At 43.9% G+C, this 27163-nt stretch overlaps 2 protein-coding genes across 6 annotated transcripts in view; both read left to right on the top strand.

Annotated features, from left to right (window-relative positions):
* Positions 1-10049, top strand: part of usp54b (ubiquitin specific peptidase 54b) — a 59459-nt gene extending 49410 nt beyond the window's left edge. For 4 of the 5 annotated variants that reach the window (XM_030400176.1, XM_030400178.1, XM_030400177.1 and 1 more), the window contains 5 exons: positions 568-715; positions 3400-4217; positions 5130-5257; positions 5349-5480; positions 7555-10049. In XM_030400176.1, the coding sequence (XP_030256036.1) occupies positions 568-715; positions 3400-4217; positions 5130-5257; positions 5349-5480; positions 7555-7641 (1313 nt within the window). In that variant the 3' untranslated portion in view covers positions 7642-10049. Of the gene's footprint in view, positions 1-567; positions 716-3399; positions 4218-5129; positions 5258-5348; positions 5481-5723; positions 5863-7554 lie in introns of all 5 variants that reach the window. The other variant, XR_003981877.1, reaches the window with a different exon arrangement.
* Positions 10050-11327: 1278 nt separating this feature from the next.
* opn4b (opsin 4b) overlaps positions 11328-27163 on the top strand; it is a 105196-nt gene continuing 89360 nt past the window's right edge. Inside the window, exon 1 of the mRNA XM_030399813.1 lies at positions 11328-11632. The gene's annotated coding sequence lies outside the window, so the exon portion shown is untranslated. The remainder of the gene's footprint in view (positions 11633-27163) is intronic.

Raw genomic sequence — 27163 nt, 5'->3', positions numbered from 1 at the left:
GGTGGATGGCGCAAAATACTACGTTACCCATGAGCCTCAGCAGCTGTACATTAGCTAAGAAGGCACAAATGGGAGCTTAAATGTGGAATCGTTTTCTGTTGTAATTAGGAACAAAATACCACACCATAGTTAATACATTTAAATAAGACGGAATGTTTTCCCTTGACTGTTTATCGAAGAACAATGTATTTTTTTTACTGCAGATAACCAATTCAAAAAAGTTCTCCAAGTCGCCCAAGTTAAAGAAAAAGTGACGCCCAGAATGAATCCTCACTTTGCAGCTCTATACATGTCTAAAACACACGTTGACTTACAGTAGAGGAGCGTAATGCATGCCGGCCCCCTCATAACCACTCCTTCTGCTCTGCTTCTATTTTCTCACTTTGTCTCACCTGTTCTGTCATCCTCATATTTTTGTCATCTTTTACTCTCTTCCTGTCCTATTCGTTGTTTCCTTTTCCTTTTTCCCCTCACTCTACCACTCCTCCTCTCTCGGCCACTCTGTCGTTACATCTTCTCTGTCTTTTTTCTCCTTTTTATCTCCCGCTCTGATGTTAACATCCTCAGCTGTGCTCAGACCCCTGCATGAGGCTAACGCTCATAGCGGATTGGCTGTAGCTGCGTGCATGAGGAGCACTGGGGGCCCAATCAAACGCAGGCAGGAACAGGAAATGGAACGGGAGACAGGAAGCGCCCGCCCACAGGGGCCTCGCAGGTACCACCACTGTCCCCCCTTATGTGTCCGCAGCGGTGCCTGTCTCCAAACCACCTCAGACCCCCTTCCTCCCTTCCTCCCCCTCCTCACTTGGTGTGTGTCCTCGGCTCGAGCTGTCCTCAAACCCGCCTCAGGACTCCTCTGTGTGTGTCCTTTGGGTGCTGGCTGTCCAACAAAAACACCTCAAAACCCTCATGTGTGTGTCTCCAGCTCTGGCTGCACAAAATCCCAGAACCCCTGTTTTTCTTTTTTTTTTGTAAACCCCCCGAGCACTGCACTCTCACATCCCGCTGTATGTGTGTTTCGTGTGTCTGAATGTGCGTGTGTTCTCAAGCACACACACTCGACTATACGCGGTCACTTCGTATTCCTCTCTGTGTTTGTGTGTTTGTTGCAGTGCAGTAAAAAAAAAAAAAAAACTTGCTTTGCTGGGCTCTGTGTTGCCATCGAGAGTAAAAAAAGAGAGAGACGGAGTCGCTCTGTGCCTTTCTGTCCGTGCTTCACTGCTTCCCTTCATTGTTGTGCTGCTCTTTGTAGCTGTGTGCTGCCGAGGCTTCCCTCTGCTCTTTGTGTGCCGCTGATCCGTCCCTCTGTGCACCCTTAAGCGGCAGCAGTCCGTCACTGTGTGTCTGTCCTGTGCGCTGCAGTCACAGATACTGTTCAGCATCCTGTCCGTGTGTTTCTTTTGCTTCTCGCTGCTATGTGTGTGTGTGTGTGTGTGTTGCAGTCAGTCAGTCTGTCTCTTCCTGATGTCTTAGTTCTGCTGTGTGAGGAGGTGGAAAGTGAGACTCAGATGTAGATTATTTGATAGAAGAAGTGCTGAGTAAAAAACATTTTAAAACGGTGGGCTGCTCATGTAGAATCTGAGATAAAGAACTCACATTTAATATAGTTAAATAGTCAAAACTAGATTGGCAGCATCCCACCTAACTCAGGACACTGAAGAATCTCTCAGGTTGTCAGCTGTTGGTCGGACAAAATAAGCAAAGTGCAATATGCAGTTGGCGTCCTATCGCTAACTGCTGATAACTATAAATGCTGTTAGCTAGTTAGCCCAGTTAGTCGTGCAGCTAGTGGTCCAGACTGGGAGATCAGAGAGTGGCATCCTGACAAATGATGGGCTAGCTAGTTAGCATGCTAACCTCACAAAACGCAGACATTTTTGTTATAACGTCAAAACTGTTATGACTTCACAGTCTCTTGATATTTAAATCACTTTTTAAAGGTTTTAAATATAATTTAAAAGGCCTAATCTGGATTATCGTTGAGGTTGAACTCAGTCAGCTAAAATATGAATATATTTAGTATCCAATCCCATACGTGCTTTTAAGTTGGTCAAATCTTAAAATTGGTGTCCCTTTAAGAAATTAGGGCCTTTCCATGGAACTTTTTTACCATTCAAGTAAAATCAAACGTTTAATCAAATAAATAATCAAAAATTAAAGTACACAGATCAGAGTGCTATGAAAAAAGAAATAGTACTATAAATACTAGTACTAATGTAATATGTAATGTAAGAAAAAAACATTTTAGGATCACAAACTTGGGCCTGATTGCAAAATTCTATTCTCGTTTATCATCAGTGATGTCAGGTTTACATTATATAAAGTCAAATCTTAAAATCTACTCTCAAACATTCTCCCATTACATCTGGTTAGGACTCAGACTGCAGCACTTTGAACCAGCTGAATTGATGACAATTACAGGTAGAGAGTAGAAATGATTGGATTTGTTAACTTGTTCGTGTTAGTGTCGCTGCTTCATCAGAGCTCAACTTAAACTGCAGCCAAATTAGTTAGAAATGACTAAACTGTAAATCCAAACTGTTCACAGCAGGACGGAGGGTAGGAGGAGGAGGTAAAGCTCGGCTCTCTGCCTCTTTTATTACCTTCCTCCTCTCTTCTATTGATCAACACGAGCCTCTGATTTATAGCTTGCCGCTGCAAAGCCTGCTGGGTAATTACTAAGGCTGAAAAGAGACGGCAGAGTTAATGTGGGGGATGGGGGCCGGCGCTCACGTAGACACATACAGGTTTGGCGCACATGCTGTCTTTAAAAATAGACACACAAATTTACAGACTCACTTCACACATACCAACACACACACACACACACACACACACACACACACACACACTGCTACACTGCAGAGAGGTTCCACTAATGTTCAACATATATCATATCCTCCAAATATCAATGTATGTAAATCAATAAAGTAATATAGCGGCCCGCTGAGGCTGAATTACTCCAGACTGTAGAAGCCACATTTATTTTCCGTGATGATAAAGTGCAGCGGTGCAGCGGAGGGTAAAGAGCCGCTCTGATAATCAGATTAAAGCGGGATCCGTGGAAGACGTTCTGATCAGGAAGTGAAGTTTGTTCTTGTGGAGCCGAGCTTGTGCCTGACTCACAAACAGCATGGCTGCGAAATCCCATACACGAAGCGATGCTTGCACAGGGCTGCATCATTGTGTTCGAAGCTGTTTGTTCTGTATGGTGGTGAGCGTGTGTGTGTATGTGTGTGTGTGTGTGTGTGTTTTCTGCTTGTTTATCCCGGTATGCTGTTGTGACCTTCCCTCTATGCAGTAACTCACCTGACGTCAGAACAGCTCTGTTTTTTTTTGTTTTTTTTTTTCGTCCGTGCTGCCGGCTGACTGACACCCTCCCTCTCTTGTGTCCTCCAGTGAACAGCCTGGCCCGGTCCAAGTACTGCTGACGCCCAATCAGGAGGAGGAAGAGGACCAGGCAACGCCCAACCAGGACGCTGCTCTGGGCCCGGTCCCGCCCCCTCCACCCTATCGGCCCGCTCCCCCTCGACCCCCGCTCACCCTCAGCATCCCTCACCCTTGCGCCCCTTCCAGCCAAGGGGAGGAGGGGGAGGAGGGTGGGAGGAGAGGGGAGGAAGGCGAGGATGGGAGGGAGGGGACGGGGGTGAGGCTGTGCGAGTTGCTGCAGGCAGGGGGGGTGAGCGTCAGACCCCTGGGGAAGCACTTAGCCATCTCTCTGCCCTCGCTTCCTCTGCGTCTCTGGGATACACACACCACACACACCGCACACGCCACACAACTTGAACCCACACACACACACCCCGCTCCTCCGTCCTTTCCTCCTCCCCCGTCCTCCCCCCTGGAAGCCTCCGGGCAGAGGAAACCTCTCACGCCTCTCTGGCAGCCGCCCCGGCCCCACTCCCCGACCATCGCCGCTCAGCATTGGCCGAGGCACGGCGCCGTCGCCGACAGCGGCACACGCCACTGGTCCTCCTGGAGTCTTGACCGCCCCGACGCCGTGGTGACGCCATATGAAACACCCCCAGACCGCTGCGTTCCCATCAGGCCGCAGGCGTCCAGTCAGCGCTACAGCTACAGTTGCCAGTCCTCTCCAGGGCACTACAGCTCCCAGCATGCCCCAGGGCAACACAGTGATCCCTGCTGTGACCGTGAAGAGGCTGAGCTGTCTGAGCTCGACTCCCTTTACCAGGCCAGTCTGCAGGCTGGAAAGACAGGTACACACACACACACACACACACACACACACACACACACACAGGTACACACACACACGCACAGTCATGCAAACAGAACTATGAGCTGTACAACTTCAAACATTGACATTTCAAACTGACTGAGGTGACACGCATGGAGGATTAAGGTGCAGACTCCACTCCACTAAATTTTGGAGGCATATAATCTACTTTTTACTCGACTACATTTATCTGATAACTTTAAAACTTTAACTCTAAAAACACACTATTTTTAATCATTGGAAAAATGTACTGGTTACATTTAATTCCATTCCATCCATTCCATCCAACACTTTACTGTAAAAATGACAAAGCTACACTTAAAGCGGTCGGTATAGATTACTGTGCCACTAAACACAGGGTTCTCCCACAATGCACTGCAGAGAGGAAATAGACGAGCTAATCGAGGCTGCAGAAAAATGATTCAAATATTTTAGAGCATGCACATTTTTGGGATTGGGACACAGCAGTCAGGTTATTACAGCTGATTCTGAGAAGTTCCTGTTTTATTTCAACGTTTGTTTCTGCTCAGCACCCCTGTCCTTCAGGAGGCCTTTTGGTGTTACTTTATAAGAGATCTAAAAGATCTAAAGTCAAATGAAGAAAAATCACTGGAAAATGTTTTTTATAAAGGTTGGATCCTTGTAAAAAAGCATGTTGTGTTTGCACAGTCTGACACTTTGGTTCAGTGATAGGCTGCAACAGAATTTTTTACCTAATATATGAAGCATGTTGTCAAATCCTGTGAGACAAAATATTCTACCTTAGCTTCAGTATGTGAGAGCAAATGTAGGAACATGGGTGAGTTGAGTTTGTTCCTCTAAAATGTCACATCACGTGTTTTTAGACCCCTGAATGTTTTGGCCTCTGACCTCCGGCCTTTGTGTGTTTCAGGCTGCAGCCCGTCAGAGAGGCTCATATCCAGGGTGGGAGGGCAGGGTCGCTCCAAGACCCCCAACGCAGACATGGAGAGGAGTGTGTACGGGGCGGACTGCGCCAGCACCCCCACCTACCTCAACAAGGTAACATCCACGTCATCTTCCCTGACAGAGTCCCCCTCTCGTGGATCCGTCTCTTCCAGCGTCTGACAGACATTTTTCCCTTCCCCTCCAGCCAATGATGTTGCGGGATCTGCGTTATGGGGTGGAGCCAGACGACGGGGAAAACCTGAGGCGGATTGGACGCAGCCTGAGCGGCACAGTAGTGACCCCGCGCCGCAGCCGCCTGACTGCAACCCGCAGCTTCGTGAGTGTGACTTCCTGTCCTCTGCCGCCTCCATGTGGCCGCGCTGCTAAACTGCACCTGCCTGATGATTCCCGCCGTGGCACCTGACACATTGCTTCTCCCTGTGCTCTTCTTCCCCCCCCCTCCTCCCTCCACTGTTTGTCTCGTTTCTTCCTTCTGTCCTGCTTTTTTTTCTATCTCCAATCTGTCCCCCTCTCTCTCTCTCTCTCCTCTTCCTCTCTTCTTCCTCTTTGTCTCTCAAAGGTGAAGCAGGCTGATGTCAGTGCCTCTCCCTGCTTACTTCCTCTCTTCTGAGTCCCTGTCGCTATTCCACCACTATCATCTCCTCCATCTCCTCATCACCAACACCTTCTCATCACCACCTCCCTCCACCGCTTCACAGGTAAACACTGCGCTGAGCTCATACGACCCCACACCTGTAAATATTTAAAGGAAAATGCCACTCGTTTCCTTGGTTGAGCTACTCTTGGTGCCAGACGAGTGGGTTTCAGAGCTGATTTTCAAATCAGGTCACAAAAGCAGTGTCGGTGTCTTTTCGTGATGTTTTATGAATGTTTGGTGATCTGTTTTACTTTCTGGCAAACCACACTCATCTGGCACAAAAGTAGGCTACGCCCCTATTTGCACGTAGCTGTATCCTGGGGCTGTGCACTGATTTATAATAACTGCAGAGCCAGAGGTTTTTCTCATCCCTGGGAAAATCTGCCATGTGTCAAATTTAGTTCAAAACTCCTGCAGACGTCTAAAAACTTTAGAAACCAAACCACAATCCAGTTGATAAAGAGGATGTTTTTTTCCTTAAGCTAAACGAAATCTAACATAAATTAGAGGAAAAAACCCTGTTGTTTTAAGATGTTCTATGCAAATCTTCCTGGTGCTCCACAGCTCAGAACAACCAGCACCAACTGTAATGATTTAACTGCTGGGCGTGAAGAAAACACTCGAATATCTCCAATGGTGTCACACAGGAAACACTGACAACAGAAACTACTTCAGTGTCAAACATCGCGGCAGGTTGTGAGGCGCCTCTCCAGTTAAAAGTTGAAGATGACATATGTGGGACGAGCTGTCGGAGGTGCTGGCTAACTAAATAATGAGCAAACTGGGAAATATAAGAAAAGGAAAAACAAGTCAGCGCTGACTCTTAAAGCCTGTCAGATTTATTTCATATCTGTTTGGGATGTGAGATGTGAGATGACAGCTTCACCTTCAACAGCGAGCATGTTTACATGCACACGTAGCATCAGAGGATGTTGGTTCTGTGCATTTAAACATTATATCCTGGTCTCAGAAACCAGAAAAACTGCAGCATGTAAGAAATGGATCCAGGTTTCTGATCCTTCACTGGGACACAGACTCAACTGCACACGCTCAGAAAACCTGGATACTGACACCATCGTGTGTACAGGGAGATGAAACGTGACAATTATATGCATTTAAATACACTAAAGGTGTGTGTGTGTGTGTTTTAGTCCATCAGTCAGCCATATGACAAGAGAAAAGAAATCAATCACCAGAAATAAAAGACTTAATGTTCTGTCCTGAACTAATCTGCTAAAGAAGAAGTTGTATCTTCTTTTCATCAGCACAAAACAGAAAATTTGGTTCTCTTTAAACCTGAAACCTCTTTGTAATCTAATACAAAAACTTTCTAAATGTGCAAAAATACTCTGTACTCACTACTTATATCACTAAACAGTTAAGTTAGAATATTTTGGAACCCATTTTGCTGCAGTTGATTCTGGGAGGTTCCAGTTTTCAGTTTGTATGTGTTTTTATGTGATTTTATGTGTTTTTATATGTTTTTATGTGTTTTTATGTGTTTTTATGTGTTGTTATGTTGCACCACAGTTCACTTCATATCAAATTTATGGACAAATTCCAAAGTTTCTGAAGATGAAAATATCTATACAGTGCAGTAAAGTCATGGCACATTTTGAATGAACTGATTTCACTGAGAAGGTGCAGACATAATCAGTCCTCCTGTGTTTTGACGGTTCACTCGGTGAGTCTGACGTGAATCTGAGTTGCACCTTGGCACTGATCCGACCTGTTGTTCGTCCTTCCCGTCCAGGAGCTGTCGGGCAGTGCAGGGAGCTTCTGGCTGTGTCTGACGGGGGTCAAGCTGTCTTCTGACCAGAGTCCGACTCTGCTTCACTAATCTCTCACCGCGCTCCACCTCCACCACGGGGCAGCGGCGGCGCCGGGGTCCTCGCCTCGACGGACCTGGAATCAGCTCAGGAGGATCAAACTCCCATCCTGTTCCTCCTCTCCTCCTCCTCCTCCTCCCTCAAACAAACATGCACATGCAAACACATGCACGCACACATGCACATCTGCACATCTGCACTGACGTAGAGCCTCCCTCAGCGCCTGCAGCACCCTGCTTAGCCCCTTCTTGCCTTCCTCCCTCCCCCCCCCGATCCTCGACCTACTATTCTGTCTATGCAGTCACTCTGACCCCCAACTACAACCTCAACCTTCCCCCCTTTCTTCCCGGGACTGTTGTTTCTGTCTCCCCCTGGGTTTTCGGAGGGTTCCCCCCTGTGCAGTCAGCCTGGCGAGCATGCCGCTTTCAGTGTCGGCTTGGTCGCTCACCGGCCGGGTCTGATGGGACCTGAGCACTCGGCAGACTCCGCCCCTCCCCACACACAGGACCCCTCAGCTCAGGGGGAGGCTCTTACCAAGTAGCCACGCCTCTTCCTCTTTCTTCACGGGCATTTTTCCTGTTGGACGCACACGTAGCCGAACTGTTTCAGATGGACAGCCATATTTTTTCTCTTCTTTGTTTTTTCGGGGTTCGTTTGTTTTTCTCTTCCTGTGTGCGCGCACAGAACAAAACCCGCCCGAGACCGAACTCTCTAATAAACTAAAAAGTCATGTACAGAAAAACTCATGTATGAAACCTGTATGTTAATTAATAAGACCTTATGGAATGTTGATAATGATAATTAACGAATATTGATAAACTTAAAAGTGGTACTTCCTCATGTCTGCATTTCAAATAGGAGTGGAGTGCACTTCACAAGTGTCTAGCTGGAGTTTCCGCCCTCCCCGCCCCAAATACCGCTCGCCGACCTAATGACAGCTCTCCCGTTTCTACCGGGAGATTAAACAAGAAAAGCGCTTCCTTTTTCTCTGCCTCTTTCTTTCTTTTTCACTTTCTTTCTTTTCTTCCCTTCTTTCCCGCTCCTCTTTTTACACGCGCTTGCTTTCTTTCTTCCGAAAACAGGAAACGGTAGCACCAGAAATAGGCCGACAGGGGAGGGGAAGTCGAGACGGGAGCGAGAGTATGTAGGTTAGGAAAACCCTTCTCTTAGGCTTTATTAATGAAAAACAGAGATGACTCAAGTGCGCTTTGCAAGGTTACTCGGCAGAAGTGCACTTTTCCTGAAAGGCTTTTTCGACTGAGAGGCAGCCGGAGGGAAGTCCGATTGGCGTTTGTTTTATTTAAAGGCCTCAGGTGAACTTATGAATTCACTCGTTTTCGTATTAGTTCTCTCCCCCTCCCCCCACTGAAACTGGTTTTGAGACCTCAGATGTGAATAGATTAAAATGCTCATCTTCAGCCTGAGACAGTGACATGTCTAATATGAATATGCTTTATATGATATATATGTATTAGAGGTATATTTTCGGCCAGTGAGCTATCTTCTTCTTCAGAGATGTCAACCATTCCTCAGTTGTATGAACAGTTATCACGCAGTAACGTAACTTCATCCACTCCCCCCTTTACTGAGGAGCGTTCTGACATGTGTAGAGTCCATTTATTATATGCTTTATTCTATTAAATATTATATAAAAATAACAACTTATAAACAAAAACAACTGGCCAATTTAAAGTTCGTCAAGAATTTACTGATGTTGATTGATCGTTGTTACTAAACCAAAGGTTGGCACTTGACTCAGAGAGCGTATTTAACATTTCTATTTTTCACTTAGGTTCAGATTTTGTTGTTGTCTTTCTTTCTTTTGTTTTTCTGGTTCCGTTGTTGTTGATTCATTTGTTTGTTCTGGGTTCTGGATGTGGGAGAATGTAGCCAATTGTAGCGCATGAGTCCGCTATGCAAATCAACCTTCCCTCACGATCCTGTATCAGAGACAGTCAGGAGGCAGACACACCCACCCACGGGCGCTCTCATGGACTCTGGCAGAGACACGGAGAGGAGGAGGAGGAGATCTCATGTTTTAAAAATGCTGCTGGTTCGAACTTTGTTGTTCTGCATCTACTATTACGTTTTAACCAATGGAATGCAAAAAGAGAGCAACCAGGAGGAGGAGGAGGAGGAGGAGGAGGAGGTGGTGGTGGAGGAGGAGGAGGAGCGAAAGACAGAGAGCGAATGAATGTAAAACTTAAGGATGAAAGTGTGTGTTTGTGAATGATGCGACGGTCCGAGACAAAGAGATGGGCGAAGGGTGAGGATGAACCGCTGCAGATGGTTTATTGTTTGTGGGTGTGTGTAGACTGTGTGTCAGTTCTGGGGTGGTGTTGCTCGGGGAAAGAGGGAACCTGTATTTTTGCAATAAAGTTATTACCAATGCACTCCCACAGGGGGCGTAACCACCGTACACTGTCTGTGTCGTCATTTGTTTTCATTTCACTGCAGCAGATGTTTAGATTTTAAGCCAATTTGAACTATTTAAATACTGTTTACTATATTGTTATTCTATAAGGTCATCATATGTTTGTAGCGTGACACATATCTCTAAAAATCTAAGTTTTTAGCTCTGTGATGATGTCTTTTCCAGCTAATCCAAGAGGGTTTTTAAATCGTTTATTTAGCTTAAGAAGTAGAATTTTCTCAACCTTATGACCAGCGGTGCCAAACCTTTTTTCCCTTTGAGGGCCAAAACTGAAACTTAATAGTGGACCACAGCTGAAAAGCAACTCACTACTGTTTATATTAGGGTGCAAAATGGTTTTACACGGAAGGCCCGAGATGAAAGTGTGAAAAAAAGAGGCTATTTTGCGAAATCTCAAAGTCCAGGATAATCTGCTTAAGTTCCTTTAAATATTTTCACTTGCCTCTCAGGGCTCTCATAGTACTCAGATCTCAGGTTCCCTTAATTGACTGACTTCCTGCACAAAGTGACACCATGCTCGTCATAGTGAGAGAAGTAATCTAGTATTTTTAGTATTATAGGCTATAATAAAATGATATATATATTTTTTAAATAATACAGCATTAGCAGACATTCAAATTCTACATCAAAACATCTGGCAGCCCAAATCAAACCTTATGTTGGTCCAATCTAGGCCCATTAACCCCTGCCCTGCCTAAAACTCACCAACTTTGGAGAAGTATTTTTACTGTTCAGGAAGTGTACTGTTAAGTAACTAGTAACTAAAGCATTAGACAAACATAGTGGGGTAAAAAGTACCATATTTGTCTGGGAGATTTAGTAACAGCAAAACGCTGGATAAAATGTATATACTAGTATCTTGAATGTGTACATTTTGAGGTTTTAAATACAGACTTTCAGACCATACACCTGTAAAAATAAGAGCTTAGGAAAAGCAGGTATCAGCTCTTGTATCATGTTCACAAAGAGGCAATGATTTTAGATGGTAATCTCCAGGTCCTGAAACAATAGTCACAATTAGCTCATTAGCTCATTAGCCTGTGTAGCTCATGTTTGCTAAAATTGAACAGGCTACTTAAAACAACTCTAAACAACTAATTTTATTGCTTCTTGAGTCGAATTATTGGCAATAGTAATATTATGTTGTGCTTGCAAACACTGAAAATTATGTGTCATATATTTAAAAATCGTTCTGTATCCGCAGTGTCTTAATCTGGGGGCTGCTGGGATGTAAACAGGAAGTAAAGCAGTTGCCATGGCGTCAGTTAGCTGTGAACTCTTCAACTTGAGCCTCGTATTTTAGCCTTTATTTGTTTACTTTTGTTAGCAAATTTCCATCATTAAAAGTATGCCGAATGAGCTAATATCACTTCCTGTTTATAATTTACTCACTGGTGTACAGATAGCTAACACTGGATTAATTTGATACTGAAAGAAACTTTAAAACGCGACGATTCTCAGGCAAGTTCGGCCAATGTGAGGAGCGTCTTTTTTCCTGTGATTTCTAAACTGACTTTTCGGACGTGTATTCAGGATGGACATCAGATACAGTGACATCTTCGGAAAGGGTAAGTCACACTGAACATGAAATATGTGTGTCATGGCTGTGTGTTGATGTTGGAGTGATTTAGAAGACGTAGAAGAACAGGACTAATTCCTGTTCATCATGGAAGTAAAAATGTTTTAAAAAGAGGAAACTGAGACTTACTAATTGCAGTTTTCTTCAATGCAGCTGCTCAACTCTACTGGTCTGTGAATCCTTTCGTCAACATGCATTATATTATTAAGTTGTGTTATGGTGTCCAGTGTGCAGTTTGTCCCTCCACCACTAGATGTAGGCAGTGATACACTTGCCTGCATGCTCTCACACACTGCATCAGGTGGCACCCACTCATTCACAGAAGTAGTGACACACTGTCATCGCTGACACGTAAAAACACTCTACAAACCCATGGTCACTGCACTCGCACAGACAGCCTTTAGTTGTCCAAGTTTCTCATTCTTAGCTCGAGGTGACAATTAAGAAGTTTGACGGAGTTCTCGCTGCGTGAAACGGGAGGAAGAAAACTCATCAAATCCCTGCAGAACAGAGCAGAGAAAAGGTGATGAATCAATAGCCATTACCTTTCACACACACCGCTCTCCGGTACAGGGAAAATACATTTAATGGTTCTTTCATATGTCAGCGTGGGTTTATGTTTGTCCTGCAATCCTTTGGAGAACCAGTGACCTGAATTCAGGGTTTGGATGGTTTTTGCTAAGTGCAGTTTTATCGGCCCACTTTCATCACTCCTTCTGCATCGAAGATTATTCTCCGTCCGTCATAAAAAGTACTACAAAATAATGCCCAATAATCTGCCAAATGTAGCCGTTTGACAGCGATTGATGATGAGCGGACTTATCTTGTGTCTTTGCAGAGAACAAACTTCTTGCTTGATATCAAAATTGGCGCTTTGTCCTTGATTTTAAGACAGGCAACATTTTTGGAAGATGGCGAGAAAGATTTTCTGACATTCTGTCGGAAAATGCGCATGATCGAAAAATAAAACAAACCAACGTTTCTGCGCCCCGAATGAGGTGATGAGAGTCAGTCGAGATGCTTTTTAAGCGCATGAAGGAGGCAAAGCTGTGTAAATCTGATGTCACAGAGGCGACTCTGGTTAGAGACAAAATGGTGAGTGGGATCGGTTCTTCTTTGATGGCTGAGACGTTGCTAAGAGATGTAGACATCTCTCGTGAAAATGTCATCAGCATGTGTGAAGCGTCGAGACCAACACGGGTCAACGGACGGAATCACGAAGGAGGATTTTCAGCTGTCAAGTTTCCTGCTTCAGCGTATCATTATAGGTAAATGTTGATCGCACAATGTAATGAATGTAGAATACTAAGACCATCAGTGTTTACATTCGTCCCCTGTAAACCTCGCTGTCACTGTACAATGTTGTCTGTCGCTGGGCCACGTTGTCACCAGGGAAAATGGATGTTGACTGGCGTTCTATTAATGAATGAAACAGAGTCCTGGAAGCTTTTTATTATCAGCTTGCAGCCTGTCTTGTTCCATATTTATGAAATATTATATGAAGCATTAAATTCTATAAATTCACTGTGGAGAAAAACCTTCACACCAATGAAAAAAATCGTCAAAATGAGAACACAACTTTGTGTTTTTTGACACGCTGACAGTGTAATTTAAGCCGGTTGAAAAGACGGCGAAAATGTCATCTTAGATGTTCAGACCAACCACACATCAATCCAACCCAATTGCCAAAATAATACTATCCTAAACTCTCTGCAAAACAGATAAGTTAGAACTTAAAGTTTTCTTTAACTTTACGTCTGTTTAAATTGAGTTTTCAATTCCTCTCTCGTCACCACGTAGGCACAAAACACACTTGGTAAGGGTTGAAAAAACATCATGGCTTGCCTTAAAGTACCTGTTTTGGTCGGCTCGATCGAGGATGGAGTTGGTCCGACATCCCGTGGTCGCCTCAAAAAACACTGCAAATGTCCGCGGGTCCCTTTAAAAAACACCCAATTTGACGTGACTGAAATGGAAGGAAATATCCCCAGGTGCGCTTAAAAATATCCACTTGTGTGACCGGCCAACCGGAAAAAAAAAAAAAGGGGGGGGGATTGTGGGATTTGGGAACATCAGCACATTGATTATAATTAGTCCGTGCTGCTAAAAGAGCACATGCTTTCAGGCCAATATTAGGCACGACAACCTGAGATGAAAAGAAATGGGTCAACACGATAAATGGAGGTGGTGAAGTCTGCACGGATAACAACACAGATGATTCAGAACACAAAGATGTCTTTCAGGACGGAGGACAAACTGCTGGAAGAAACTGCAGCAGCTACAAGTTCCCACTTTATACACAGAAATCAGCGGAGAAACTGCAGTTAACTCTGCCCACTGGACAAGATGAGAGCTGCTGAGCCTACAGAGTGAGAAAATGTAAATGCTCTGTAGGGAAAGCCAACTGGAAGTGTCAGAATATGATGCAAGCATCCAACTGTGGATGAAATCACATGATAATTATCTCCCAATAATAAAACCGCTCAACTGTCCACTGGCACTATTGATTCTCACTGCTTCCTTTGGTTATAAACTACATCTGGAATTTTCCAGGACGATGAAGCGGGTTATTGTTAAAGGCTTGGATGGAGCATAAGCCCACATTGATAACTTAATGGTGCGGGACAAGAAGGAACAAAATCACATGAGATAGCTTCAGAGGAAACGATGCAGCAAGAATACTGAACTAGGATTGGAAGAGCAGAAATACTTTTTACGATTTAAAATTTTTTTTTTTTTAAAGTAAAACCAGACAAGGTGAAGGTGACAAAGACGACCTCTCAAGCATCTCAAGAAAAAAACAGACCTTCCTGTCAGAATGCTGAGCGGGACGGAAGTTTCCCAGGCACTTGGACAGGAAGGTGTGATTTTTGACACTGTGAGAATGAGCATGAAGAAAAAAAAAAATTGCTCGCTGTAACACCTGCAATGAAGTACTAGAAGGTCAACCTACCTGTGAAATTGTCACTGGATGAATCCAAGAGTGGAGTCGAAGCCTCCCGCCTACAGGAAGCATCGCTGTTGAATCACTCTCATCAGCGGAAAACATTTCAATGTAATCATAAACCACTACTGATAGTTTTAAAGATACAATATGTAGGAATTCTGTATTCAGGCATATCGTTATTGCTCCTCCATGATACAGAAGTCGGCGAAAGAAACTAAACACATTAAACCTTGTATGCCAACTTTTGAGTCACGTCAGACAGATTTTCCTCAGCACTTGTGGTTGCTTGATGGTGTGTTCACTGCCAGCATGTGAGTTTGGCCAATAACTACTCACTTAACACCTTCAATTAAAGTCCTACACAAATGAGACCTTTTTTTGACAATCTAGGAGGAAGAAATACAGCTCTCAGAAGATTAAACCCAGTAAAAAGATCACATTTAGGGAAGGCTGAAAGCAGGTTGAAGGAAGAAGAGCCGGAGAGAGAAGAAGACGACCGCGAGAAAAGAAGAGGAAATCAGGAACGACGCACAGGAAGAAGACGCAACGCAAGCGGAAGATGGAAGAGGTCGGTGTGTTTACCTGCAAAACTACAGCTCGTAAACCACTGAAAACAATCTACAGTGCGAGTCAACAGTTGTATTCAAGCGTGGAGAACCCAACTAACTGCAAAACCTGCGGCAAACATGGCAACGCGATGTCCAGATTGAAAAACTGGATGAATTTGCAGATATTGCAGAGGAGATGATGGAGGACCTGGACAAAGAACGAGCATTCGGCTGTGCTTTTGTGAATCGACACAATAAAATGATAGAAGACCACATTGTGAGGAAGATCACAGGAATGCACAGAAGGGAGATGGAGGAGGGTGGTGAGATAATCCACTGAAATCCGAAAAACAATTGTTATCGCTTCATTCTTTTAATGTCGTTTCATGTTTCCTCCCAAAATGCAAACCTCCTCTGATCCATTTTCACCGCTGCGTCCTCCAGCGTGGCTCCACCAACGACCCGCCTTGATGCGTATGGACAACCGGAGGGAGAAAGTGAGGAAATTTCTGGACGTTCACTAGGACACACAGAAAGAGGAGCTGAGATTCAAAGGATGAGGGGCGCTACGTGAGAAAAACGGTCCACTGCACACGGACGGAGCGTTCCCGAGAAAAGGATGAGGGAGAAGAGATTGTTAAAAGTGAGTCACAGTCAGCAAGCTTCGTACGAGTGAAGAATTGTAAGAACGGATCATTCAACTGAAAACCGCCCCACCAAGCTCATCCCTCCTCATCGGCGAGGCTGTGTTTTCATGACAAAACCAATAAATTATTTTTAACGATGTTACAAAAGCGTTTTCAGAATTCTTCACCTGCTAATGCTCCTGACTTCAACTCCACCACCCTTCATGGCCCTGTGAAGGGTGGGGATGCCTTACACTCAATGTTCACATCTCTCTTTGTAAAGACATAATGTAAATATGTGATATTGCAAACACGTAAAAACAAGTTGTCCTATTGCACACAAACTCTTCATATATGTGAGGGTAGCATGGTGGCTAAGTAGTTAGCATGGCCAGATTTTTTTTTCTTTGAGGGTGTCATACACTGTACAGATTGTTAAGCCTCCAAAGGGAATGTGATTTATGATTTTGGGCTGTATGAAGAAAATTGACTTCTGCACCAGTTGTCTGGAATTAACATCCTACACAAAAGAAAGTTACCACATTTCCAATCACATGATCTGAATGATGTCAGAAAAAAGGCAGAAGCACTGCTGACACCGTTGCTGCAGTGCAATAACAAATAAATATAATTACATGACACGTCTGACATGGTCACACTTGGTCGGTGGTTGCGAGGATGGTTGATTCTTTCTCAGAAATGACGTCGGGGACTGCTTATGGTCGTGTAATGAACATTCAGATCACAGCTCTGACTCCCACCTCTGCAGTCAGCATTGCCGGATCGCACGCTCCCTCAAAACGTGCAGCGTCTGTGGCATTTTGTCCTGTGATAAAACTGCACATTTTTAGAGTGGCATTTTATTGTGACCTGCCCGAGGCAAATCTCTGCAATTATCATGCTGTTAAATCAGCATCTCCCTATTCCACAACAGTCAGGTGGATGGAATATATCTTGCTCACAAACATGGATTTAAAGGGACAGTTCACCCCCAAATCAAAAATACTGATTTCTCCTCTTATCTGTAGTGCTGTTTATCCACTTACATTGTTTTGGTCTGAGTCTGAGTTTTTGGAGTTAGTTGCTATAGAGATGTCTGCCTCTTTTCTTGGATAGAATGAAACTAACAGTGCTTGGCTTGTGAAAAAAATACATCTGATCCTATGAGATATGGCTCCGGTAAGACTGAGATGTGTTTGGTCCTGTGACTGAAGCAGCACCTCAAACCCTGGAGTGGGAAAATAGAAAACAATGGAAACTTATGGAACTATGGATATTTTCTCTGGAGGTGATACTAGAATAAGTTTTGCTAAATTTGCTTTAATGCCCAAATAATAATAATAATACATTTAACTGATATTGTGCTTTTCAAAATACTCCTCACCAAAGAAACACTCTTCTGAATCCCTCCTGAATATCCAGTCTCCTCTGATTGGTCAGTTCACACAAGCCTGAGCCAGCACTGCCAACAACGACAGAGCAGCTGAGCCACATTAATTCTCACGTGTCAAACGAGCAGCTTAGCATGAATTATGCAAATGTTTGATGTAGTGTGATGTCACAAAGTCACAGAGTTGAAGTGACTGATGACGCTTCAGGAGCAGTTGTTTTTCTGTGGGAGCCAAAAACATTTTTTTCCCATTTCATTTTTGTTCATTTACATGTCACATCTGTTACTCAGACATACCAATCAACAACAAACCAAGCACAGCACTCTTCACTGAGCCCATACGAGTTTAAACCGCCTACGTACAGTATGTCCACGGCCATAATCTGTCTCGGAGACAATCTTGCGTAAAAATGCATGAATTTGAACAAAAGTGAAATGGAAGCAGCATTTCGGATCTGCTCTTTTTTGAATAAAGTTTATCTTCCGATCAGTCCTTCTTCCCTCCTGCACGCTGTCCTCCCTCCCTCATCCCTCCTCCCCTTCCCTCCTTCCGGTTGGCGTGGGTACCGCCGGCGGTGGTGGTGGGAGTTGTGTCTGACGCCGGGGCTGCCTGTCACGGAGAGGAGCGCACGTGCGGGGGGGACTCACGTGCAGCGCGGTGGCAGACAGGCCCTCGCGCTCTCTGTAGAAGAGTCATCGTGGGCTAAAAATAGCACACCGGCGGAGGAGGGAGATGAGCTCGAGTAGACTACTGCGGGAGAGAAATAGAAACTTTGGGGTTATTTTTATCCCATGCGTCAGTCTGCTGCAACCCAGGCGTGACTTCTTCCCTGTAAAAACACTCTCGCCTTTTTCTTTATTTATTGGTCTATTTTTAACGGTGTTCTCCCTCGCTGGCGTCTAAACTCTTTGTTCAGTTGAACCGGGGAGGCCTTCCATCAAACCCAGCCGTGATTCTGGGTAAAATAAAAAAAAAGAAGTCAGCGTTCGGCATGCAGCTTCCCTCGTTAATGCTCCCACACAGCGTCACTTTCAGGGAGACAATGTCTCAAGTTCAACCCTTTTTTTTGGACAAATCACTGCACTTTAACTCCAAACACGTAGAGCTGGCGGTTCGGAATGAATTTTTGCAAGGAAAAAAAATAAAAAATTCGATCAAACGGGGCTGTTACCATAGCAACTATGACTTACCAATTAGCCCTGTTGCACGTGCACAGACTGGATCATTCATTCTTCCCCTTCCATTCATCAATGTATTCATTCAGTCACTCATTGACTCCTTCAGTTTTTCTTCTGTGTACTTTTTCTTTGTCTCTCGCCCACACACGCATTGATGAGGAAACTGCACTGACTTCCACTCTGTGTCGGAAAGAGGCACCATGCAGTGAAGTGAAGTGCAAGAACAGTTCTGTGTATTCTTGCATTTGAACAAAAAGGTGAAAACAGAGGTGCTGATGAAGTGCTTGGGGATTGCATTTAACCTGCGTTGCAAAGTGTTCCAGCAAAATGTTACTGTTAGTCCCCACGTTTAGCATTCCTGAGCAGTATTCTGTCTAATCGTTTAGTAAATAGGCGACAACAGACTGTATTGTAGTTGTAATTACATATGTTTTATTTAATGTTTTTCTAAACAACTACAACTCCACCTGTTGCAATCGCAAGAAAAAATGTTGGCAAAGTGCGTTTCTGCCAACCACGAAGTGGATGAAACTTCACATTTCTTTACGTTGCATTTTTTGTATATGTTGGTACAATTTTCAGTTTTATCTCACAACAACGGTGTAGATAAGGTCTAGTTAGGTTTAGGCACAGAAAAAACTTGGTTAGAGTTAGGAAAAGGTCATGTTGTGGCTCAAAACACCTGTTCTGGTCACCACAACCATGTCTAGATGTTGTTCTGAAGTACCTTTTGAACACACTCTTGAACTGCGATCACTGGCTTGCCAACAACTTGGTTAGGTATTGGAAAGATCATGTTGTGGCTTAGAATATACATTCTTTGTCCCGACAGACATCACTGGGGATGTCCAAAGGTTTCATCAAAACTATGTTTTTCGTTGCCACACGAATGGCCAGATGTTTTCCCGAAGTCTCCTTAAAAATATCCAGTGGTTCATACTAATGGTCGAACTGCTATGACTGGCTTGGCAACCACTTGGTAACGGATAGGTTGTGGCTCAAAATACCTGTTTTAGTCAACAGAAACATAACTGACGATGTCCCGACAGACTGTCCAAAACATAAATTTTTTGTCACGACAAGCATGGCTAGATATGGTGCGCCTCCTAAAAAACATGCGGTGGTTTCACACTTTTAATTGTTGAAATGCAGTCTTGGAGTGCGGTCTCTGGCAGCCGTGTGGCCTGCAGCTCCACCCCCATCCTCTCCACCTCCCAGTATGCAAGTCTGTTCATAAACGTGATGTGAACGTGATGTTATTCTTTCGTTTTTCTGTGGAAACTTGCGCTGCAGTCATGTTGCTACGATGTATAACTGACACAGACAATATCCATGCGCTGAATATCGTGTAGGCAAAGCAGGAATAAATGTAAAGTGAAGTGACTGGAAAACAAATGTGATTTATATTGTAATGTGCACCAACACCAACTATAAATCATCCTTTTCCCCCCCACCGGTGATGAACAGCAGCACAGTATGGTTAAAGTTTGCACACACACACACACACACACCGACAAACCCATCAACCTGGCATCATTTCCACATATTAAAAGTCAGAGCTCCCTTTCAGGGCTTTTGATTACATTTTCTGCAGCAGTCCATCTGTGATTCCAGAGCAAGAGGGATGTTTTTTTCCTCTTTGTGCAATCTCCTCCTCAGCTGTGCTTGCTGTCAGAGACCGAGATTGAAGAGATTTGATGCAAGCCTACACAGTAGCATAGAAAAAAAACAACATTGCGGGAATAATGGCTGGGAGATATGCGAACAAGCGGTAATCACTGCAATTATTATTATCAGAATCACCGCTTTTGATTTTCAGCCCTCGGCAGCACACGCAGCAGCACCGTCGCTGTGTTTGTGTGCGGGCACGATGGAAGTATTCCACTCCTCTCCGCCCAGTTGAACATTAACCCTTAATCTGTCACAATAACGCTTGATGCCGAGGCCATCTACTCTCTCCGAGCATAATGGATCCCCTCCTTTGCCTATCCTCGTATCTAACTTTATTCTTTTCACCTTATGTCTCGTATCCAGTCAAGTCGTTCTTTCCCTCAATCTCTCTGACTCGTTGCCTCTTTTCTCTGCATTTACAGTCCTCCCTGTTTGTCTCCATGTTCTGTTCCCCTCCAATCATCCGCTCCCGTCTCTCCTCGCCAATGTCTCATATCTCCCTGCTTCATCCCTCCAGATCAGGCAGCTTAACTGTTCCCCGTCAGTCGTGTAACATCTCCAGCAAGAGGGCACATTATTAATAAAATACTGACACAATCGATTGAGATGTTACCTGAAGGGGGAAAAAAATGATATTACGTTTTAATGTCAGACAAAATGAGCAAAGTGGACGGATGAGTCCCAACGGACTCGGCAGGATGATAGCTGGATGTTCAGTGCCAAGATTTTGTGAATGACTATGCCTACAACAGCCACGCAGTGAAAGCAGCGATAGAATGGTTGAAATTGGGCAATTACGTCCTTGTTTAAAGTCTTTGTATAGCAGCATTATGTGTTTTGAGTGTGTTACACCACAGACAAAATGTGCTATAGGTCTAACCAGGGCATGAGCACAGTGTTGTGACAAGAGAGAAAAAAAGAATTCAAGAAAAGTTTTGTAGAAAAGTACACGGCTGACATTTATCCTGTGCTGGGTTCATGATAAAAGTTGTCACAAAGTTTGCCCCTGCTGTTCACATAGCATTTCATATTCCCAGCCTCCACCACAGCATCCAACCGCAGGCTCCCAGTCTACATTGCTCAGGGGGGAGTTATTATCGTCACCCCCCACTCCCTGCTGCGCTGAGCCGGGTGTTTCCTCGAAAATAGGCAACACTTTATTATTCTACAGTCACATAATCTGGTTCATGTGCGATCGGTTACCACACCACCATTCTTCACCTCCTCCAGGTAAGAGTTAATTTATTCGGGCTTTGCCCTTTGCACAGTTTGATCATCTCTTGCCATCCTCTCAGGCCCGTTGGGGAGGGATTCTTGGCTTTTCAGAGGAAATACATCCAAGGTGGATGTTTTGTGGAGCTTGTCACATGTGGTCTGGGTATAACCCAATAAACTATATTTACTGCACTGTAGATGTAAATTGTGTCGAGCAACCTCCAATAGGTTGAAGTCCTGGAGAAACTGGGCCGATGTGATTACATGTTTCCCATCGTCTGCCATGGTGCTTTTGTCCAGATTTGTCGAGGGGAGAAGCGAGTTAGAGTTTGGTGCTCTGTGACATTATCAGCTACACCTGAGTGACTGACACCGTCCTCGTCACTTGGTTGACATTTGCTTTTCCTCAAGAGTTATCGCTCTCCCCCCGCAGGGTTTCCTTCTTCCTTTCGTCTGTGCTGACCAGCTGAATTGGCCTCATCATCATCCCCCATGGCACAGTCATAATTGGATGAACAGCAGGACACCATCCAGATTGTGTGAATGTATTCCACGTATACTGGGCCAATTTAATGTGGGATGATTTAAAAGATTACATGAGGACACTCGGGCAGGATTCATGTGAACCAGGTTAAACAGGCTCACACCGACATGTTTACGTTAGATCCCTACCTGATCTCCACACAGATGGACCACTAGCGCACCAATCTTCCTGATGGCCAAACCTCATGTTAGTTTGGGTATTTTTAGCTGACTTTTAGCTGAATGCATAGCTACTGTGATCCTGAAGTAGCGCCAAAGGCTTTGCATGCCACATGGCACTTATACACTTTCTTGATGAGAGTCAGATGAGAAGATCAGTGCCGCTCTCATGTGTCCCTTAAATATAAAGCTACAGCCAGCAGCTGGTTGGCTTAGTGTAGAATAAAGATTTAGGAATTAGTCTTTATTATTGTTGAAAGGCAAAAAAAAGTTCTGCCTACCAGAACCTCTAAAGCTCACAAGTAGCACATTAAGCACATTTTTGGATGTTCCGTAAAAAACTAAAATGTACAAATGACTTGACTTCAGTTTTTGTGAAGACTCCAGGAAGTCACCTCATCTGGGCCAAAAATAGTCCTGCACATAAACCCCCGTAAATACTGTTATACTTCAGTTTATATGCTAATTGCAAACTATGAGTTCAAGAGGGGTAGATGTTTTTATTACAGTACATTTGGACTGTAACTTGGCTTACGAGCTGTTTTACCCATTTTCCAGTCTTCAACCCAAGCCAAGCAGCAGTTGCCTTACTGTATATTTAGCAAAAGTGAAAATTTAAAAAAATATATGATTTACCAAAATGTTGGATTATTTCTTTAATCATATACATCAGTGGTCCCCAACATTTTTTGCACTGCGGACCGTTTCATGTACATAATTTGACGGCCGGGGGGGGGGGGGTGTCTGAAATGACAGGATTAATGCTTCTATCAATTTTGTCATTTTACAATTATATTACTCATCTGGTGGTCTGCCAATTTTTTCTGCAATTTTGGAAATCTTATAATACTTGAATAATAATTAATTAAAGTTTATTTTCTGAGAGTCACAAAGTGCTTCACAACAGAAATTAGGGGGGGGAAACAAAAGCAAGCAAAGAGACAAATCAATAGAAAGTTAACAAAGAGCTTAATCAAAGGCAAGTCTTAAACAAACCCCACAGCTAATGAAGCAATACATCCAGAAAATAATCAACAGATTAATCAGTTGGGAAAATAATCACTAGTTGCTATGCCAGTTTGGAGGTACAGCGCAGCGTGCAACCCGTCCTCATCAGGAAATTACCATATAGGTCGTCCGTGAAAGCAGCTTATTACAGCCCATATTTACGTTTGTTGGTAGGTGGCGACCTTTAGTGGGCGTAGCAATTATTACGGCAACAAAGGAGGACGTCAGGCGAATTAGGATAAAGAGCGAGAAAGCCCACATGAGGAGGACGTCGGGAACGGGTGGCCGAGTCAGACAAGCACAGGACTTCGATTCAGCCGGCAGCTGTTTGTGTCCAGTGTGAAACCAAAAAGTCAGTTGTGCGTTATTTTAACGTAATAACATCATGAAGTTACATCTTATACACAATGTGAAGTAAATACATTTGTTCTAACAGTTGGTCCCAGCTTCTCACAAGGTTTGTCAGCCGATGGTATAACGCTGTTGGTATCACGAGGTTAGCAACATCGGCAACATCGGCAACATTAGCCAACGTTAGCAACGTGAGCGAGGGCACAAACTGGCAACCACTTGAGGGAGGAGATGATCAGAACAACAGCGGCGTTTTAACGTGAATGCAACAGAAAGCAATAGCACCTCTAACCAAGCGACGGCCTGTTAAGCCTTTCGCTGGCATGCCGCAACAATCATGTCGTTTTGGGAACGGGGATATAAGCTGTCTTGGGAGTCACTGGCAATCAACCCATTCAGTTGTTTACATGATGTGAGAGAGAACGCGAGGAGGTGATTTGAATGTATGCATTTGAATATGGGTCACACCTGGCGGCCCCGTACGGCAAACACAGTGTGCCCCAGGAGCGATTGTGAGCAGGTGGCGAGATTTTAATCAGATCCACTCTATATTCTTCGTTTTGTCGTCAGATGTTTCAGTAAAGAGCATCAAGTGTCTGCAAATGATGTTTGGATGAGGCTGTGCTGCTCGCCCCCACCCAGCTCCTTCATTATGTTTCATGCAATGACCGTCTCGTCAACCCCAGAATGCTTCGCTTCGAGGGTCAGTCGGGAGCAGGAAAAGCTTATCTGGCGCTGCCTCTTTTGGCAAAATCTGTGAACCCCTTTGACATGTTATCATTTCTTCCTTTCATAGTCTCAGAAAGTCACTTCTTTTACCGCTCTGTTTTTCTTTTTTTTATTCTCCATTTAAAATCGACTCTACCCTTTCCAAAAAACCTGATGATTAATTTTTTTCTCCCTCTCTTCCATTCAGTCTTTCCCACTAATCTCTTTTTATACACACACACACGCAGAGAAAGAGTCCAACTCGCTGTTTGTCAGTTTTGACATGCCCTCGTTCATCTCGTCTGCCAATTCTATGAAATCACTTCCCCCACTGTGCCATTTTAATCTGTTGTATGCCATTTTAATCTAATCTGTTTGCCTTTTATGTGAGGACTACACAGGGCAGCCAGATGCTTTTTGGTGGTAACTCCATCAAATGGAGACACGTCAGCCGTCATGTTGTGGTTAAGCGATGTCCTCTGTTTCATTCACTGCCATCCTCTGAGTCAATCCCTCGGACTGCTTTGTGTCGCGAAATACGCGAACATGAACGCACACAAAGAGGAACGATATCATTCGGTGCAATCTTCCTGTCCGTGCAGCAAATGGCTTGATGAGTAGGTTATCATCTTTTGCATCTATACTGCAATTTTTGTACAGTCAGTTACGTGCACGCTGTAAAGTCTTTACCCACCCAACCTTCCATTTCCTGTCTCCTGCAGATACCCTCTGCTCGGCCCAATGTGATTAGATTTGCCCTGCAGAGTTCAAAGTCCGAGGGTCCTTCTCATCTCGTTGGGATCTGTTCTGGGATTACAACATTACACCCCTCCCCTCGCACGTGAACGAATGTTTCCAATGGAGCAAATCAATAATCTACCGAAGCACCAGCTCGGATTTGCTCTGCAGGGTTTCATTAATTCGAAAATGTGCAAACGCAGCCACGACAGAGGCAGAGCTGTATTTTGTCTTCAGTCACATTTGTACGGTATATTTAAGAGTAATTGATTGTTTCTTGCACAGCGGTGGCAAACAACCAATCACAGGCTGGCGTGAGACTTCTGCAAACCCCCGAGGAGCAGCTTGATCAATGTTTGAGGTTAAAAGGTAGTGTATTACAATTACGCAGATTGAACCAAAGCATTTCCCTTCTGCCAAATGAAAACTCGCAATCTTAATTGAAAACTTTCCAATTTACCCTCTAGGGGAATGACGTTCCCAGTCATTTCAGCCGATCTCACCCCCAACACTCATTTAGCACGCTGTAGTTACCCCTCTGGTATCTCTTCCTGAAGAGAAGGTATAAAGAGCGAGGAGAGTCCGAGTCATGGTGTGACTGAATGGATCATACACAGGACTTCCCCTGAGGGACGTGGGGTTTGATTCCTGAATGTCAAGATTGATTTGGCTTTTGCTATGTAGGTGAGGTGATTTAAATGTACAATATGTAAGAATTTAAGTAAAAAAAAAATGTAAGGACTGAAAGAAGAGAGTAAAATCACTCATTACTGGAGTATATGAATGTTTGCCCTTTTAGCTCCAACAGTACGGAATAGTCTTTCCCATTCACTAAGACTATCTGAATCTGTGGACAGTTTTAAGCGACCCACCTCTACAGTCAAGCCTTTTTATAGATTTCCCTGTTTGTTTTCTCATCTGCTGTGCCTCTTTTATTTATCCCTCCCTTTTGTTTTATTTTCCCCTGTTTGTCCTTCTTTCTCTCTTTTTTTGCATTTTTGTGTGCTGCTATGTTTATCTATTTGTTGTTTGGAAAGAACTTTGGATCTATGTATCAAAAAGTTGCTATATAAATAAAGTTTAACCCACTTGTTTCACTTATATAAATGTATAAAAGTAATAGAAGACAACTCCTACAACTTCCAGACAACTTTAACTTATTTGTAGAACGTAAACACAACTCCACTTCTCTCTGTTATTTCTTTGTTTTCTTTGTTTTCTCCTCTTTCCTCTTTGTCTTGAAGTGTCAATTTTGAACTCGCGCAGATGCTTCAAAAAAGAACTATAGTGTGTGTTCAGAGAAAGAGAAGAGACACAACGTCCTTGTCTTTTCCACAACTGTCTGCTGTCTCCTCGTTGCTGTTACAGTCGCTGGGAGCTGGAGTTGTTTCCAAGCAACTGAGTTAAAGGACACATTCTCTTTACGTCTGAACCCAACTCAAGCTCGACGCAGTTTAATCCCTGCACAGACCAAAGATTATTTTTGTTTTTCTGAAAAATTACGTTTTCGTCCATCATTTTTGCCATTGGGTTTGGGTCTTATCACTCTACTAACCATGAGCTTCGGCTGCCCCGGCTGTTGAGAAGACAGTCAGAGATTTGAAGAGTGATGGTGAATTAAAGATGCTTGGTTTTTGAACTAGTAAACATAGACATTGCCCCAAGTCGCCCAATTAATCCAAAATGGAAGCAGAATCCAAAAGCAAATGTATTCAAGCTGTTAGCCACCTCTTACCATTAGCAGAACACCGACAGAATTCCCCCAGTGAAGTTTTGAAGTTTACGGTCTTGCAGTTTGACTTCAGGGTAGCTGACATTTTCATATTTTAAGCTGGTGATTCAACCAGGTGAGTTTCATGCGGATACAAGCCTAAAAAATTACACACTTTACTTTCAGAACCAGCAGCACCTGAAGTAGATTTTAAATGACCATTGTGAACATCAGCAACATCTCCTGCTGTCTTTTACTCACTGGAGACATTTGAAATGTAACGGCGTCCTCGGGAAGTCGATCACAGGCGGGATTCCTGAAGGGTCATTCTATAAAGTGACGTCGTAATAAATGGCGTCATTCATGTTTTTTGTATTTATTTGAATCAACTTGTTAAGTCACATCTAATAGTAATTTACAACAATGTTACAACATTAAAATGTTTTTCACTGCAGCAGTCTGAAGAGAAGCCAAAGCAGCCACGACTGCACATCAACACCAGCGAGGAGCTGAAGAGGGAGGCGAACTCCCCCAGACTCCCCTGTTTAATTGTTGTAAAAACTGTTGTAAAAGTCTGTCTATAAATAATTCTAAGGTATTTGTTATACATCAGGTTCTGTCTTTCTTCGTCCTAACAACCTATGTCTTTATTTGCATATAGAGTGGAGAAGTGATGAGGCGCATGTTGAATCGCATATTAATTCGAAGTGTGGACTGACGGACTTG

This window comes from Sparus aurata, chromosome 20, assembly GCF_900880675.1.
Source record: "Sparus aurata chromosome 20, fSpaAur1.1, whole genome shotgun sequence".
Lineage (NCBI taxonomy): Eukaryota > Metazoa > Chordata > Actinopteri > Spariformes > Sparidae > Sparus > Sparus aurata.
This window is presented reverse-complemented; position numbering and strand designations above follow the sequence as displayed.